Here is a 19,650-nt window from a genome sequence, read left to right as displayed (position 1 = left end):
CCAGACAGGGACGGCGCAGACGGTACGGCCACTTTTTAAATGTCTTATAAGTGTTGTATATGTGAGAAGCTCCTTGACAGGTGAATTTGAAAAGAGAATCTGACAACCTCGAGCCGTAGGCCTACCACTATTTTTTACACTGTGCCGCCCCTGACCAGGAATTATTTTGAACTATTCCCAGCTAATTAAGCCTGAGGGCATTGCAACATCATTGTAATCCAAGAAGGCCACGTCTGTATAATTAAGGATGTATCGTAATTTATCGTGTTTTTACATCAACTGGAAAGATATTTGTATGTTATTGAATTAATTTTATAGGCCAAGGAATTCATTATAACGACCTCTTGCTAACTGACATATTACGTCATCATTTCAATCCAAGATGATAATGAAAGTGGTCACCAAGAATAAGAAATTGCCCTATTTTACACTCTAGATATATTCCCCAAATAATAATTTATACTTCAAATACAGGGTTTTCTATATATGTCAAGCATTTCAATTCTGGTATTCACTTTGTAATACAGAGAGATTTGATCATTGCAAGAATCCAAGATTCCAAAATGGTTGCAAAAATAAAGAAATAACCACTGCATGTGTTTAGTATCGCCTAAAAATTAATGGGGGGGGGGGGGGGATCTGACATAAAGAGTAGATTCTACTACCAAAATTTTTTTTTAAAAAAATTCAGTTTTGTTTGACGTAAGAAGAAAGTAAAAGTGTTGTTTTGGAAATAAAAAAAATACAGTGTTTGTGTCCAATTTAGAACACAGTCGATTTTTCTAGCTCCTAAAATTTAGCATCCTAGGCCTTGGCCTATGTGTCTCCCGCGACAAATCTCCAACCTTTTGGTTGTACAATCAGGGCCGTACCCTGACCAAAATCCATGGGGGGGGGCACTAAATTTTATAAATAATTTTTAACATACTATAAAGATTAAACATTTCTATGCTATTACTGGATATATATAAAAAAAAAAAAAGGACAAGATTCTCGGGGGGGCAGCTGCCCCCCCCCCCCCCCCCGCCCCCCCCCCGGAGGGTACGGCCCTGACAATGTATTCGTAATAGCGGAGGAAATTACTGACAGAATGTATGTCACGTGATGCAGGTGCTAGACAACCAAAACAATATGGTAGCTTTTTAAACGTTTTCTGTTTTTCTGTTTTAAAAAGGAAAGCATAGATGCAATGGAGGTGAGTTTATACATGTGACTTGCTGAAAGTCTGAATATCATATATGTCACGCAGCTTTTGCTTTTGTTGATATATAACCCATTCAAGAGTTGATTCATCATAACATAATGTGGAATGATGTATTGTCGTACAGTATAGTAGTACCGTAGGGTGTGGGCCACGGGTATCACCAAAGTACAAATGTGGTTACATATATATAATAATAAAATAGTGTATGCTATGGTGCGAAACAACTTGCTACAGAATGACCAAAACACTATGGTGTGAAATAACTGGCTACAGAATGACTAAAACACTATGGTGTGAAATAACTAGCTACACAATGACTAAAACACTATGGTGTGAAATAACTGGCTACAGAATGACTAAAACACTATGGTGTGAAATAACTAGCTACATAATGACTCAAATACTATGGTGTCAAATAACCAGGCTACAAAATAACTATTGTCCGAACCAAATTGTTATCAACTACAAAAAATTACTCTCTACCTTTAATTGCCGTTAGATTTCCTCCAAAGTTTGTCCAGACACAAATCGCAAAAAAAACACTACAAATATACAGATTCCCCACACGAGACTACAACGATGTCGCCGATATCGTCTTTGCTGAGATTGTATTGGGAAAAATACATGCAGTTTTCTGCCGTGTGCCATGTTGCTTTTTTATGGAATGCTCTTCAAGAGCGGTGAAAGCCTCCAGAGTATGTGACACAATTAATATAAAAACAATGATCTCTAGTCATTAAAAAACATAATAATAATTAAAATAAATAAATAATAATAATATGACGTCATCACGTTTGCTTTTATATCATAACCTGTTATGACGTTGTTAGATTAAGTTCTATCCTTTCACCCCTTTTGAAGAATATTCCATAAAAAGTCAAAATGGCAGCTGGCACAAAATTACATGCCTTTTGCCCTATGCGCTCTCAGCGAAGTCGATATAGGTGACATAGTTATCAACTGGTATGTGGAATCTGTGTCATTGTAATGTTTTTTTCAAGATTTCTGTCTGGACAGACTTTGGAGGAAATCTAACAGCAATTAAAGGTAGGAGAGTAATTTTTCGTAGTTGTTAACAATTTGGTTCGGACAATAGATACGTACAAAGATGCAGCCTGTAGGCAAATTTTCCACATTGATCACCTATTACCATGTGACATTGTCAGATTTATTCATGTCATTCAGTGATAATTTTTGCTTGAAACAATACACTGATTTCCAAGGTAATCAAAATGGAATCTGTGATTCTAAATAATGGATCAAATGCCAGAATATAACTACTGAACACTCCAAAGTAGTCAGACTAAGCCCACAGCTAAAGCTGATAGAAAATGACAGTTGTGTGACACGGATAACCACAAGAGATGAGCACCTGTCATAACTGGAGAGACAGGGCCTGGGATGTGGAGGTAGACAGCAAAAGAAGTTGAAAGATAGGAAGAGCTGCCAGATCGTGAAGAAATAAGATGGAAATCAAAGGAGAGAAAAGAAAGGAGGCAGTGGGATACCAAAAAAAATAATTAAATAAATAAAAGCAAATAATAAATTATCAAACAGCATGGAATTTCTCAAATATATTTTACTGGTGCATGTGTGTGTGCATATATATGTGTGTGTGTGTATGTTGGTTTTACAGTTTATATTTCAGTTAATTCATTATTATGTTTTAGGATTCAAATGCAGCCACCAAGGATTTCCAAGCTGAAGAATCACAGCAGAGAACCAAAAAGAAATTAACCCCTTCTGAACTTAAAAAGATGCCATTACAACAGAGAAGTAGATATCTTGCTGTGAGTATAGTATCTGTAGTCTATAGAGCTCTGTCAGTGTGATGGATTAATAGAATGGTTTTTGTGAGGGCCGAGGTTTACCGAGGGTTGGAATTGCTTTATCTATAGCTCACAACGGTGATTGATTCTTTTTCTTGCCCGTTTAATTACAGTAACAAAACATTAATTTTGTAAGCTACATGTGCGTACAGTTTGTTTATTGTTAAACTATGCGTAAACATTTCACCTACAAACAATGAAACTCATTTAATCATACACTGAAAAATATAGTCCATCTTATGCAATGATATAAAAATGCAACAGCTTAACAATAAATATCAAGTGGAAAATATTAATTTGTTTAAATATTTTTTTTAAAATGATATAACGTGAAATGGTAAACAGAATTTTGAAAACCATGAGTTATGACGTCACACGTATGTACAAATCGTCTAGCGCTCGGGTCATACAGAATTATCTGGCCCTAGGGTCAGACAGATGTTTCTAGCACCATGTAAAAGCTGGATAACCCTGTTCAGTGGGCAAGAAGAATGTTTCTCTCATCCTCAGGTATATGGAACAGTGTCACAATCGATTAGATAACTAAAAGAAACAACACATAAAACCAATATAAGTTTGCTACATTTATTTACATCAGCAAATAATAATCATATACACTCACACATTTTAATCATTATGCAAATCATAGGCCTATTCATCATACATCAATGCACACTAACACAACCCCTCACACCCAAACCTTTCTCTTCATTACACATTTAACTAATTTCACCAGTCACCATCTTAGTACAGATGATCACCACACTAATATTAACTACACACAAATACTACTCAATGTATTAAGTATATATCACATCACACATATAGCACCACGTAATATTTAAAATATTACGTATTCAAAATAAAATACCAGTGTCCACTTATGACTTCATATATTTTCATTAAAACAGTTCTTTTATAACACCAAAAGTCACTATTTATATTAACTAATTAAGCAGTATTGCACATACCACTTTCTTCCATTAACAACTATCACTGCTAATGTTTCAACACATACATGAGCATGTTGTTAACTAATACAATTATGAACTAATTACACAACCTTCTCTTCACCTTCCGAATTCACCACACCTCCATTATTATACTTGCACAGTATAATAATAATATTACAAAACAACAACCCGTTGTTTTCTATGTAACCCGAACATGGCTAATAAATAGCCTACACATGGAACTTCATTTCCACATTACCACCGCACTGTACCCTCTCGTGTACCACTCCTCCATGAATTCACCAAACCTCCACAAGCTCAACTCTCAGTATCATCTTCATTCAGGCAAGCCATCTCTACATCTCTGGATACTCTGGATGCTCTGGATGTTCACACAGGCAAGCCACTTCTGCATCTCTCGGTAGACACTACTGCTATACCAGCTATAACAGTTACATCTTACAGTGGGTTAAGCAATAACCCGAACTATAAACAAACTTCTGTCCAACTTGCACAAATCTTGTTCACTGTTCTCTCTCAGAAATAAATCATACTGCCCCAGATAATAACTAAGTCATCTCTTTTATTCACACAGTCAGCTTTTTAGTTACCATCCACTCACTCCTGCTACAAGCTATAACAATACAAATTCCTACCTTGCCTAATTAATCCCATACCAAGAAACCTTTAGTTTCACGATCCAAGCTTTGACTAATCTATTATATTTCTCTCAACTGTACAACCTGTATTACTGTATAATTGATAATAAATATTATACTATAAACTTCATATAACTAAAAATACCATATGTGTACTACGGTAATAAACATAGTATAGTAAATCTACAAATAATTACTTTCAAATCACATTATACTCTAATTACCCTTGACTTGTGACAAACAGCTATCCCATGAAAGAAAGCTATGTAAGAAATTTCTATCTTACATGGGATATCACACGCTTGCGTTTAACGTTGTTGGTAATATATGACGTCATATTAATGTGAGATGGTGACGTGAAGTCATTAGACACAGTTTTAAATTAATATTTTGTTATTAAAACCTTCATTTTAAAAGATATCTTGTTAATTTTAGTGTTAAGTTTTATTTAACACATGAAACAAACATGGTAAATGATAGTGTAGTTTATTTATGATAAAATGGTCAAATAAAAAAAGTTACTTGTTCAGCTATCTTTGTCTGTTCATGTAAAATAATGGTTTATTTACTGAATGAATGGGAGGAAAAGACTCCCATCATATGCGGCCATGTGAGATAGAAAAAGTACACCCTCGGTGGTAAAAATTTCGACCATTGGACTCTGCAAGCTTCGTCCCAGGTCGAAATTTTCACCACCTTGGGTGTACTTTTTCTATCCCACATGACCACATATGATGGAGCCTTATAATCAATGAACAGTTTGTCACATCTGAGGTGCACGATTACACTTCAGGGCTTAAAATAGCTGCCTGCGATAAGCAGTCCATTTTAAAGACCTATACTGATGAACGAAAAATTGATCTGCTAAAATTACCACAAATTCCATTCAACTGATTATTTTTTCTCTCATTATAACCAGCTATAGTGCATCACAACTGGTCAAAGGCCATGGTATATGTGCTTTTCTGTCTGTGGGAAAGTGCATATAAAAGATCCCTTGCTGCTAATGGAAAAATGTAGCGGGTTTCCTACGATGACTATGAGTCAAAATTACCAAATGTTTGACATCCGATTGCCTATGATTAATTAATTGATGTGCTCTAGTGGTCTCTAGTGGTGTCGTTAAACAAAACAAACTTTTCAGTATGGAACACAAGACTGGCTGTTGGGTGTAAATTATTTTGACATTGAATGTCCAAATTGGTTGTATGTGTCTGATACATGTATCTACAATATTTAAATTCAGTTAATTTTAACTTTTTGTTTTCTCTATCTCTTCTTTGGGTTTTTTTAGGGGTGGACAGGTGTTGTTATTGGTAGGTTTTATGTGGGGGTTTTTTTTTTTTGTAAATTGTACTGACAAATATTTTTTTGTGCAAAACTTTAACAATACTGTACATGTTAACATTAATAATTATTACTATTTATAATCTTTATTAACTTAATATTACAGACTAATGTCTTGAGATGAAAGAATGCAATTTGATCTGAGAATTGATGGAGCTTTTTGATACTGATTTTCACAGCAGTTCAGTGAATTTTGTCTTTTTATTTTTAGTATGAGGAACCTCCAAAGCATGTAGCTGAAGCTCAGAAAATTACTAAGAAGAGACTCGTAGAGTTGAAAAACAAACATCTACGGTACACAGTTTTTACTATCATCATATCGAAGTAGCTTAGTAGCTGTTAAATTAAAACTGAAATCATATTATTTTAAAAGTTAAGGAATTGGGGTGGGGTTTGTTTGTGAATGTATATTGCTGTGCAACAAGGTAAGTAACTTATCATTTTCACTGGTCTTCATACTTCACGCCTGAATTGTTTTGTGATAAGAGACAAATAATTGCTCATTTTAAGATAATCGCTGTCAGTAACTTTTGTTTGAAATTAGAAGCTTGAAAATCATATGCAGAATGGCAGTCTTTGAAAATCAGGCTACTACATGTACCATAGCACTAAAAATTACATTTTTAACTTACCGGGTAAATACTGAATGTCAGGGTGCCCTGATATCACTGTTGTCAGAAACATACATGTGATGTTAATATCTGCATAAAGTGTAAGTATTCAGTTCTGACTAAAAGTGATTAAAGGCGCAGAAGCTAGTTTCAGTTCATGAAAATGGACACTAAGTTTGGTTAATCTACAAACCTGCAACACATAATTGGATACGGTCATAACAGAGAAAAACTAAAGTCTGTGATGTTTAACAGGGAAATAACATCTAAAAATAACTTGAGCTTCTCTTGATAACAATTATTTCTCAGATGAACGTGCGTTTTTAGAATTATGAAAAATTCATTTTGGGATATTGCAAACACCTGAATGACCAGAACCACTTTTGGCGTATGAAAATGAATATTCTAAATAATAAACTGTAAGTACTTCTAATTTAAATTACCAAACACGGCTTTAATAGTGAAAAATATGTTGTAGTGTTTAAAAACTAGAGTCTGTCACTTTAACATAATGAACAGATTATTTGGTACATGTTTTTTTTTAACTTCAGAGAGTCTGCCCCACTATCAGAAGAGGACATTTTAGACAAAGAAAAACATGCAAAGCTCATTGGACAACTGAAGTAAGGAACAGAATTTGTATTGTTTTGTTTATTCAAGAACAATGTACGTAAACGAGATCCATTCTGACAGAACTTCCTTATTAGTCACCTACCAGTCCAACCAGAGAGGACTATACGTTTCATTTCCGTCCTTCTGTCTGTCTGTCAGTCTGTCCCACATATAGGTTTCTGGATTGTTTTTTCACAATGCTTTGAGATATTGAGCTGGAATTTTGTGAATAGCTTTATCATGCAACCAGAGGGAACTATAACTATTATCTGTCCTTCTGTCTGTCTATGTCTGTCAGTCTGTCCCACATATAGTTTTCCAGGTTGTTGTTTTTCCACAATGCTTCGAGATATTGAGCTGGAAATTTGTGTATAGCTTTATCATGCACTGTTACATGCAGATCAAGTTTTACTTTTATGGCAATTTACCCATTTTTATACGCCCTTCTTTGATGGGTAGTATTATGGTATGGCATTGTCCGTTTTTGTTTGGATCATATCTTGCATACAGATGCATACAGGACCATCAGACTTCACATGTAGGAACAACTTGGGGTGGTTGTCTTGTCGCATACTATTACTAGGTCATTGTGACTTACTTTTGACGGTCTCCTGCACATAACAGTAAATCCTTATCCAGATCATATCTTGCATACAGGACCATCAGACCTCACACGTAGGAACAACTTGGGATGGTTGTGTGTCGCGTACTATTACTAGGTCTCTGTGATACACATAAATCAAATAATTTGTTTATATTCTGAACATCATATGGCTTTCCATCAAACTCCTGACAGACATATCATGTACCTCCCTGGTACTCTTTGTTTACAGAGTTAAGGCCCTTGAACTTAGGAGATATGAAAATTTGTTTTTTAGACCTTTTTATTTGTGGTGCAATGCCTGAATATGCTGATATTAAATTTTGTATGTAGATTTATCATGTACTGTTGCTGATCAAGTTTAACCTTCATGTCGATTTACCCATGGTTCACAGAGTTATGGTGCTTGAATTTAGGAGATACGGATGGGCATTCTCTCAGAATGCTTGTTATACATCAAAAGCAGCTGTTATTATGTTGTAAATGAGTTGTTAAGAATTTTAAGAAACTGATGCCAATTCAGACCTCCAAAAATTGACTCATTCATACAGTTATTATATACTGCAGTTATGCAGTTTTATTTTGCATAAACTGTATTGAATGAAGCAATGCATCTTTATTTTAGTTTAGCTTATTTTATTTTAAATGGTATGCAAACCAAAATATATGTATGTTATATGCAGAGTGTTTTTTCTGGCATATAGGGATCCTAACCCTTTTTCACGTTTATGAATTTGTAGAGGCTTGTAATTTAGGTGATTTAGTGTATACTGTACATCAGTGTTAATCAAATGTAACCAGTACCCATCAAAATGCACTGCTAATGAAGAACATTCTGTGAATGTCTTTGTTTGAAAAAAAGAGGTGTGTGACGTAGCCCAGTGGTAAAGTGCTCGCTTGATGCGCGGTCGGTTTGGGATCGATCCCCATCGGTGAGTCCATTGGGCTATTTCTCGTTCCAGCCAGTGCACCACAACTGGTATATCAAATGTTGTGGTATGTGCTATCCTGTCTGTTGGATGGTGCATATAAAAGAACCCTTGCTACTAATGGAAAAATGTAGCGGGTTTCCTCTCTAAGACTACATGTGAAAATTACCAAATGTTTGACATCCAAGAGCCGATGTATAATAAATCAATGTGCTCTAGTGGTGTCTTTAAACAAAACAAAATAAAGATACTTGCAGTGGGATCTTTTAAAGAAAATTTTGCTTGTTAGGCAGTCACATCTGAGGTGCACACTCATCCACTGCCCCACGAATAGTTTATCAAAGGCTGTGATATGTGCTGTATTCAGTGTTTCTGCCAGAAATAATTTTTTGGGTATGGCACTATGGAACTGAATGCAACCACAGTCGATAGGGTATGGGGGGATCCCCCAGAAAGAAAATGGGTTAAAATTATGGTTAGGGTTAAGAAAATCATACAGTAATGATAAAAGTAATTAATTTTGTCAAAAGGTTAACCTTAAAAAAAAATCTGCAACAAAATTTGGGTATGGCGCTATACCCATTTTACCCTCTGGCAGAAACCCTGTGTATTGTATTTGTAAAAATGCATATAAATTAAAAGGATTCCTAACTACCAGTGAAAAAATGTGCTGTAGGAGATTTTATGAGAATCATCAAATGTGTAACATCCAATGGTTAAGTTATCAATGTGAAAAGTTGTTTGGTGGAATAAATATGTGTTTGTGTTTAATCTGTTTCAGAGCTGCAGAATCCAGAAACCGATTACGAATTATGCGACTCCGATATCAAGCGAACAGAGTACGTACAGGCATTGTAACATATTTCATTATCAATTTATGGATTCCTGTATATTACACTCTTTGTTACTGATTTTTTGTAATTTACATTTTCTTTGGAATTACTTAAAATTAATTGTTATTTCATAGACTTACTCTTGTTTAATGCCGTATAATTGATGTATTTTTCATGCTGAGGTGTCACTACACTTTCATCCATTCATTCATCAATCAATCCATCCATCAAGGCATTCATTTATTCATTAATATTCTTTCAAATCAGTATAGTCTAGTAAAATCTTTTTGGAAAAGACCCAATTTTACATCTTTGTGGAAGTTAGCAATTTGATGCAAATGAATATTAATGGTATTGGTTTTTCAGTGTGAATAACTGTCATAATATTTTATTTATCCATGTTTCACAGAGTTATGGCCCTTGAACTTCTGATATTATGAACATTTGTGGGGACTGGAAGAGGACATGACCATATGGCTTTAGCAGTACTATCAGAAAGCTTGTTTATACTTTGTTTGAAGCAATAACATTACTTTATTTCATCGTCACCATATAGACATAATAATTCCTATCTGTGAATATGCTTTTGTTATAAATGTTTGGAATGGTCCAAATAATATCATGCAGGGGCGGATCCAGAAAATCCAGGGGGGGGGGGGGGGGGGGGGCAGTGTCATGAGGTGGAATGTCAAGGGAACTTTGGGGGAGGTTTGGAGGGGGATTGTAAAAAATAAAAATAATATATAAATTAATATATAATAAAATTATAACTAGGCCCCTGCACCCCCCCCCCCCCCCCCCCCCCCCGATCAGATACGCCTCTGTCATGTGACTTACACAACTGACGTTAATAACTGCATGAAATTCAGTTTTGCATTACTTTCGGCAATGCTTAAGCCTAAATCACATTATATGGTGTGACACAGACGACTCGTTTAGCGTGACACGAGGCAACCGTTCATTTTCAGTCGCATCACCTATTGTGATCTAGGATTTAGAACACAAAAGAGATTGTTTCAGCTAATTTGTTTATTTCAGATTAATATAATTACTGTTTGTACATTAGACATTGATGTTGAATATAAATATAATTGTTTAAAATTGTTGATATGAAAGAATGTAAAAAGACCTTCATTCGGCTTTTGATGAAAAAAGCCTAACCACATTGGGAATACCCTTATTCAGTGTATTAATTTTCTGAAGAAGGATTCTGAGTGTTATTTTCATAATATTTATATTAATAAAATTATTATTCACTTGGAATTATAAAAAATTAACATCATGATAATTTTTGACGTTCATGCAAGTATGAAGCACAGAGCCACCTTACACACTTATATGAACAGCTTCACTCTAACAAGCTATGCCATTAATACAGTGTGTAGTTCTGTGTTTGCTTCTTGCATGAATGTTAAAAATTATCATGTTCAATTTATAATTGATGTTAAAGCACAGTAATATGATATTAATTGTCCATCATACCCATCATGATATTTACTCACAGTAACTATTGCAACAGTTATAAAAATTAACAACAATATTTTTATTCGACGGCAAAAAAATACTATTAGTAAAGTCCTAGACCTATGACAGTTCATATCACTACGGCAATTCCCATCGGTACTGACATTAAGTTTGAATCCTGACTTAGTACGTTAAATTAACTTTCAATTTTTTTTTGTTTCTTTGTTGCTAACAGGCACAAGAGATTAGTCATTTGATTTCCTGTCAGCCCATAGCACTGAAGGCCGTCCGTCTCCAGGCTCTTGTCCCTCCATACACAGACAACATAGACCAGGGGGATCGACTGGACAAACTCGATGTGAGTACACAATAGATCAGGGGGATAGATTGGACAAACTCAATGCGAGTACACACAGTAGATCAGGGGCTTAGACTGGACAAACTCAATGTGAGTACACACAATAGATCAGGGGCTTAGACTGGACAAACTCAATGTGAGTACACACACAATAGATCAGGGGGATAGATTGGACAAACTCAATGCGAGTACACACAGTAGATCAGGGGCTTAGACTGGACAAACTCAATGTGAGTACACACAATAGATCAGGGGGGTAGACTGAACAAACTCAATGTGAGTACACACAATAGATCAGGGGGATCGACTTGACAAACTCAATGTGAGTACACACAATGGATCAGGGGGATCAACTCGACAAACTCAGTGTGAGTACACACAATAGATCAGGGGGATCAACTTGACAAACTCAATGTGAGTACACACAATAGATCAGGGGGATCAACTCGACAAACTCAATGTGAGTACACACAATAGATCAGGGGGATCGACTGGCCAAACTCAATGTGAGTACATACAATAGATCAGGGGGATAGACTGGACAAACTCTATGTGAGTACACAATAGATCAGAGGCATAGACTGGACAAACTCAATGTGAGTACACACAATAGATAAGGGGGATCGACTCGACAAACTCAACGTGAGTACACACAATAGATCAGGGGGATCGACTCGACAAACTCAACGTGAGTACACACAATAGATCAGGGGGATCGACTCGACAAACTCAACGTGAGTACACACAATAGATCAGGGGGATAGACTGGTCACATGTGAATACACAGGTGCATGTGCAGGAATTTTAGCAGGGGTTGTCTGGATAATGGTTACCAAAGTTTAAGGTGTGTGTGTGTGGGGGGGGGGGGGGGGGAGTCATGCTCCTAGGAAAATGTTGAGAGAAACAAATTTCTCTGCACACACGCCTGCCTGGTATACAGACACAATAGAAGACCGCTGATAATAAAAATTCCTCCAAAAGGCATGGTATAGCCAAATGATATTGAACAATATTTGTTTTAAAAATCAAACAGGTTTTTGTAACATCTTTTTTTTGTTAATTTGTCTTTCAGAGAGAGAGAGTGGAAAAGCTGTTAGAAGATACAAAGGGACTCATAACCAATAGAGTGCACTGAATTTTATCATTAAAAAATGATGGAAATTATTATTAACACCAAGGACCAGCCATCAGCTGTTCGTGACGAACCACTGTCAAATATTGTGAAAACTTGATGAATTATTCATATCACCCATGTTGAACCTCAAAATGCAGGCAATATGTGAAATGGGACCAGAAGAAATTGTAGTTGGTTGTGATGCGTTTCTGTGATACATGTCCGTGATGTGTTTCTGTGGTATATTACCTTACAATACTAGTGGTGTGCGATTCTGTCTATATGTACTGTGTTTCATTTTAACTTCACTGTTCCACCCGATATTGTCTTCATTTTTCATAACAGTGTTTGTAGAAAATGTTGGTACTTGTGTTAAGTCATTATTTAAATGTACAAACACATAGGAACCGGGGTGGGTGAGTGGGTGGGGGTGATGTGGTTATATCTGCGCACCATACTTTAGACCAAAAACATTTCTATTTGGCCTACTACATCTATATTTATATATATGTGTATTTGTATGTCTTTTATATATATATAATTATATTAAAATAAAAATATGCTTGTGCTTCCCCATTTCTACAGGCTTGATGTATATTCCTTAATAGTCAACACACAGCTGTAGTCTTGTATCCTATTTTAATTTAATACAAAATTTAATACATTTAGATTATGACTGCTTGGAGGTAATTCATGTTTGGAACATGTAGGGTCAGGATCCGTATTTATAAATGTATGTGTGGGGGGTAATTTGTAGCATGTTTCCATCAGAGAACTGTTCAAGCACGCCTGTCGTGGGCACAACATCAGACTTCGCAAGAGTTTTCTGTCCATGACCGGCCATAAATGTAATTCAGCAAAACATGATATAAGGCCTCTGAGCACTGAACATTTTCATAAACCATTTACGGGTTGTGCCAAAAGTATATTCGGGTAACCCAGTATTAGTAACCCATTATGTCCATGGAAATGATGTCTTAAATATAAGGCACGAAGGAAAAATAGGTTATGCAGAATTGGATTTGTATGAACGACACACAAACAAAACAATCGTTCTCACAATTATCGGAGACCCTTAATACTTATCTACCTATTTCAAGTATATAGGTAGTTATCATATATTGAGTTAAGTAGTTGTTTGAATACTGAGCCAGGGTTGTACCTAATTAAGGTGTATGGGGGAGGGGAGGAAACAGAATCAGAGGTGCAGTTATACAGGGTATTTTCAAGCAAGACAAAATTTTTTTTCTTCATATTATTGGGGGGTGGGTGGGTGGGGATGTTGATGCTGCCCTTTACATCATGGAGGGTATTTTCAAGCAGGACATAATGGGCAATTTGTTTCATATTTGGGTGGGGTGGGTGAGTGATGCTGCCCTCCTCATTAGGTACAGCCCTAACGATTGAAGCTGAACCAAACATTGCCAGATGTCACTGTAGCAACAGCAATTATACATGTAGGTTGTAATACTATCTCTCTTAGGAGAACACTTAGTTGTGTTGTGGTTAGTGATTCATTATTATAACGTGTTACAGCAATATACTACTCAAAACGATGGAAGAAACGGGAATAAATATTGTATGGTGTCATAAATAGATTAATGATTATTAAGAAAATTCATGCTTTATACAGGTTGTCCGATTGACACAGTTAGAAATACAAATAATTTCAACAGTTTTGTTTAGCAGTGTATTTTATTACTTCTAGATAGTTGCGTACTGGCAGGAAAAGGTTAGAGAAATATTTTCTCACTCTACAAGAAATGTTTATCTAATATAAGAGTAAGATATCTAAGACTATAATTTGCGGGTGTGGTGATGGGTGGGGTTTTTTTTATATATATATATATATACTCTACAAGAATCTGTATACAAGATATCTAAGACTATAACGAGAGGTGCTATGATCTTGCACTTTCTTGTAATCCATCTCTTGTGACTGCTGGAGAACAGTTAGATCCAGTCCCAGCCTCCTTAACCTTTAGACTACTGGATTAATTTTTAACAAAAACCACGTTGAGTGGGTACAAGTTTATAATTTTTACTCACATATATTCACTTAAATGTTTCATAAATACATGAAATAAAGTTCATATATGAATCGGTAAGTATTATTTTCGTGTCTTTTTTTGTAATTTTTATTATTTTAGATCGGCTAATGGTGATTAAAATTTGGCAAAAAATCGAAAAAGTTGCGTTTACTTACGGGCATTTGTGGCCAGCTGTCCAGTATTTATGTCCATTATTCCCGATAACAGTGGTTTTCTGACCAGAATTTTTTTTAAAAACCCGAACTACGATTCATATTGCAATAAGCAATATTTGGTAATTTTCGTTGTTGGTAAAACGATCAAATTTATTATCAAATTAGCTGTTACAATCAGCTATCGATCCCTGAAAATTACCGCGACGTGCCGCCATTGTTGTCAAGCGAAAATACTTGCCGAAAACCACTTTTTGAACTCAAAATTTCAAGGTATTTTCAATTGAAAAAATCAAAACAAAAACCACCATTTTGAAAAAAAATCTTTTTTCTTTAATTATATTTCCGTTTCCGGTGAGTGTCGTGTGCAAAACGGCGGGAAATATGAATTGGGGAATGCACTGTATACAGTGTACAGTATATCGACTGACGTGACGTCGGGCGAGATATCTCGCCTGCAGTAGTCAGAAGGTTAAGGTGTGTGTGTGTGTGGGGGGGGGGGGGGGGGTCAATTTTACTTCGGCTCAACGAGAAAGAAAAGTGTTTTAGATATAACCAAGATGTTTTATTTGTATTCCCAGTTTGTAAAAGCATTGGTTAAGTTATAAACCAATCAGCAGTATTAGAAAATGTCTGCTCCATGGAGAATGAAATTATATATTCTAGATTATTCTTTTGTTAATCTGTCTATAAAAGTTGTGCATCCTACAAAACGTGTTCTTAATTGGTTTATCCTATATACTGTATAGGTCAAACCAATGGAGAACATATTTAATTCTCTTTGGAGCACGCATTCGTCACTGTGGGTAATTATAGTTTTATATACATCTTGTATGGGTAGACGCGTGTAGGTGTGTGTAATATACATATATATATATATTTGGATAATTATTTTGTAGTAATGTGATATATTATTTTTTAAATAATTAGTGCCTATGTATTATACTATTATATCCTGTAAACCCTGTGTTGTCACTACAAACTATTGTGATGCATGTTCTTCGTGTGCTGTTGTGGAATGGCCTGAATTCATGTAATAAAGTTATCTTATGTTCTGATCAACCTTTTTACATTTTTATCAACTCGGTCAGATGTCAGTGTCATGATCGGTGTCATAAGGCGTATAATAATGTGTACTTAAAATACTAAAAAAGTTTAGGAAGCAATTCTTGATAGAAATATTGTTTGGTATTATGCTAATCGTATTTTATCCATTGTTTCATTTTATGGTTTTGTAGTTTTCTTTTAAAAATTGGCCATTATCTACCAATCAAACTTTAGAAACTGGAAAAAATATGGATTTCATTGGAAAGAATGTCTACCTATATGTTTATGGGTATGCTGAGTTCATCCATACAAATATGTTAATGTTTGGTATCAGCAATTTTGATTAAAAATGTTTTATCTCTTAAAAAATCAAAAACAAACATTTTCTCTGATAGTACTAAGACAACTGCAAGGAATAAAACTTTGTTTGTATTCTGGGGCGGGACGTAGCCCAGTGGTAAAGCGCTCGCTCAATGCGCGGTAGGTCTGGGATCGATCGCCGTCGGTGGGCCCATTGAGCTATTTCTCGTTCCAGTCAGTGCACCACGATTGGTATATCAAAGGCCGTTATTGGTGCTGTCCTGTCTGTGGGATGGTGCATATAAAAGATCCCTTGCTGCTAATCGAAAATCCGGTACATTCGTTCTGATTATTATTCTAAATTTATATTTTGGCCGATTTTTTTAGAAACTATCATTCGGCCAGAATACAAATTTAGAATAATAATCAGAACTAATGTACCGAATATTGGGATTCATGCTTGGGGTTCTAATAAGAACAAGTAGTTTGAGAGTGTTGCTAAAGTCTTTCATGTCGCCTACAAAGCCCACATTGTTTTCCATACCTCCTAAGTTCAAGGACAATAAGTCTGTGAACAAATTAGTAAATCATGAACAATACAGATCAATATATTGAGGCACTGCAAAAAAAATAAATAATAATAATAATAAAAAAATTCGGAAAACTATATGCGAGACAGACGGACGGAAACAACCGATTGAATCGGTAGGAGACTAATAAATATAGCCACAAGCGGGAACGGTGGCCTCCGAGATAGTTTGCTATTCATATATTAGGAATGTGTGTCGAGGTTGTTTGTTTTTGTTGTTGGGTTTGTGGGGTTTCTTTTTGTTTTTGTTTTTTAAAAACGAATTTTTTGTTTTAATCCAGCGGACTCAAGCTATAAAGGAACACGTTTCTTAAATTTATGGATTAGTTTCACTTTTGTTATAAGGACATGATATTTTCAAAACGCGTTTTAAAATCCAGGATCCAGTTGTTCAAAGCATAGATAAATTAACCCTGGTTTAGCCTAATATTTTCCTGTTAATTATTTTGACACAAATGCAAAATAAACTTTAGTTTTGTTTATGAATTATGATATCTTCGAATGAATACCTTCAAGTCTCAAAATTATGTGATTGAACAACCCGCCCCAGAATATTCAATAACCTATAAATGACCTTTGTGGAAGCATCACTTTATAAAAACACAAAGTGGCGATCTAATCATTCTTTGTTTTTAAAGGGACATACCCTAGTTTTTAAAAACTAAGGCATATTTTTTACTATTGGAGCCGTTTTTGATAACTGAAATCATACTTTACTTAGATTGTATTGTTTAGATTAGCAATTTCCGTACATTCGAAGTGTTTTGGTCATCCTGGTGGTTTTAATATCACAAAATGCATTTCTCATATTTTTAAAAACGCACGTGCGTCCGAGACATAACAGTTATGGAATCGAGTTTTAGTCTAATTTTAGAGGGTATTTCACCATTTCAAAGTCATAGACTCACGTTTCACTCACTTGTAACTTTATCCAAATATGTTACAGGTTTGTAGATTAACTAAACTTAGTGTTAATTTTCACATGTTGAAACTAGGGTATGTCCCTTTAATGGCAGAATAATCTCGCATCCTCAGATCTCACATTTTGTAAACTGGCAAACCAAATTTTGTCATTTTGTGACCACTGTAGAAAATAGCGTCGCTGTTGCTAAGGAGTTGGGCGAGACGTAGCCTAGTGGTAAAGCGCTCGCTTGATGCGTGGTCGGTTTTGGATCGATCCCCGTCAGTGGGCCCATTGGGCTATTTCTCGCTCCAGCCAGTGCACCACGACTGGGACGTCAAAGGCCGTGGTATGTGCTATCCTGCCTATGGGATGGTGCATATAAAAGATCCCTTGCTGCCAATCGAAAAGAGTAGCCCACGAAGTGGCGACAGCGGGTTTCCTCCTTCAATATCTGTGTGGTCCTTAACCATATGTCTGACGCCATATAACCGTAAATAAAATGTGTTGAGTGGGTCGTTAAATAAAACATTTCCTTCCTTCTGTTGCTAAGGCCCCGAGTTATACGGAGGAATATGATAATGTTTTCAAAATGTCATTCCATTTTGTACCTTCAAGGAAATGATTTTCAGGCATTATATATTTCAATCCAAAATGTCGGTCATATTTAAATGCAAGATGCCTGCCATATGCTTCATGCTATGATATTGTAAATGGCATGTATGAGCTCGGCATATACACACATGGGCGGATCCAGGAAATATTTTTAGGGGGGGGGGACCAAAAAAGAAGGGCACATTGACTCGTCAAAAGGGCACCTTACTACAAGTTTTGATATTTACAATTAATATGAATTCCTACAGTTCTACGTCATAATATACTAGCAATAATGAAGTAAATTGGCGTCACTCGCGTTAGAACCTCAATGGGGCCCCATTGAGACTCAATAACACAGACACATATCTGCAAGCTTGCGCATGTACACGAAAATCTTGATTTCATTTATCTACAATATAATTATTGTTTACTTTAAAAAAAAAAAATTCTACAAACAAAAAGGGCACTTGGACATTTTGAGGGCACTTGAACAATTTTTTGGGGGGACGCGTCCCCCTGGTCCCCCCCATTGGATCCGCCCATGTACACAGATCTATACCGTAGGTATTGCATATTTTTTGTCACTGAAATCCACAATTTGATTTCAATTGTCATTTTGTTTAAGGAATCGGTGACGTTTTTAATGCATGTGAATACCGTAACATTATATTATGTTTCCCAAGAATATTTAAGGATTTATATTATCACAAAAAAATAAGTCCAAAATGATTACCGTGCGCTTCGCGTTTGAAGTCCTAAATAAGTTCTAACTTCTATTATTTTTCTACTTATATAACAAAACCATTCTAGACAAATACTTTATTAGCATGTGACCAGAGCCAGTTTAATAAGGATCCGCGGGGTATGTAGCACAGATAACAGCATTTTATTGTCGGACATATGGTTAAGGACCACACAGATACTGCGAGAGGAAACCCGCTGTCGCCACTTCATGGGCTACTCTTTTTCAATTAGCAACAAAGGATCTTTTATAGGATAGGATAGTACATAACACGGCTTTTGTTACACCAGTTGTGGAGCACTGGCTGGAACGAGAAATAGCCCAATGGGTCCACCGACAGGGCTGGATCCTAGACGAACGTTTTAAAAACCACTTTTATTTACGGTTATATGGCGTCAGACATATGGTTAAGGACAACACAGATTTTGAGAGGAAACCCGCTGTCGCCACTACATGGGCTACTCTTTCCGATTAGCAGCAAGGGATCTTTTATTTGCGCTTCCCACAGGCAGGATAGCACAAACCATGGCCTTTGTTGAACCAGTTATGGATCACTGGTCAGTGCAAGTGGTTTACACCTACAAATTGAGCCTTACGGAGCACTTACTCAGGGTTTGGAGTCGGGACTGGGATCCGAACCCAGTACCTACCAGCCTGTAGACCGATGGCTTAACCACTACGCCACCGAGGCCGGTCCTACTTATATTACTGCAATTAACAATAAATACGGTGACCTTGACATTAGGCACAATAGAAG

The 19,650-nt window shown here is 36.0% G+C and overlaps 1 protein-coding gene across 1 annotated transcript; it reads left to right on the top strand.

Annotated features, from left to right (window-relative positions):
- Positions 1–1,104: 1,104 nt before the first annotated feature.
- LOC121377335 (protein LKAAEAR1-like) lies at positions 1,105–14,367 on the top strand. The gene is made up of 7 exons (XM_041505282.1): positions 1,105–1,195; positions 2,875–2,994; positions 6,204–6,286; positions 7,155–7,226; positions 9,527–9,584; positions 11,278–11,400; positions 12,473–14,367. The coding sequence occupies exons 1-7, from the start codon at positions 1,190–1,192 to the stop codon at positions 12,533–12,535; spliced, it is 525 nt and encodes a 174-aa protein (XP_041361216.1). The 5' UTR covers positions 1,105–1,189; the 3' UTR covers positions 12,536–14,367.
- Positions 14,368–19,650: the final 5,283 nt, after the last annotated feature.

This window comes from Gigantopelta aegis, chromosome 7 (genome assembly GCF_016097555.1).
Source record: "Gigantopelta aegis isolate Gae_Host chromosome 7, Gae_host_genome, whole genome shotgun sequence".
In the NCBI taxonomy this organism is placed as follows: Eukaryota; Metazoa; Mollusca; class Gastropoda; order Neomphalida; family Peltospiridae; genus Gigantopelta; species Gigantopelta aegis.
This window is presented reverse-complemented; position numbering and strand designations above follow the sequence as displayed.

Bases quoted from the DNA above. Each gene is read 5' to 3' on its own strand.
- LOC121377335 (XM_041505282.1), top strand. The intron at 6,287-7,154 runs GTACACAGTTTT...TTTTAACTTCAG, and splicing joins TTGAAAAACAAACATCTACG to AGAGTCTGCCCCACTATCAG. The intron at 9,585-11,277 runs GTACGTACAGGC...TGTTGCTAACAG, and splicing joins TCCGATATCAAGCGAACAGA to GCACAAGAGATTAGTCATTT.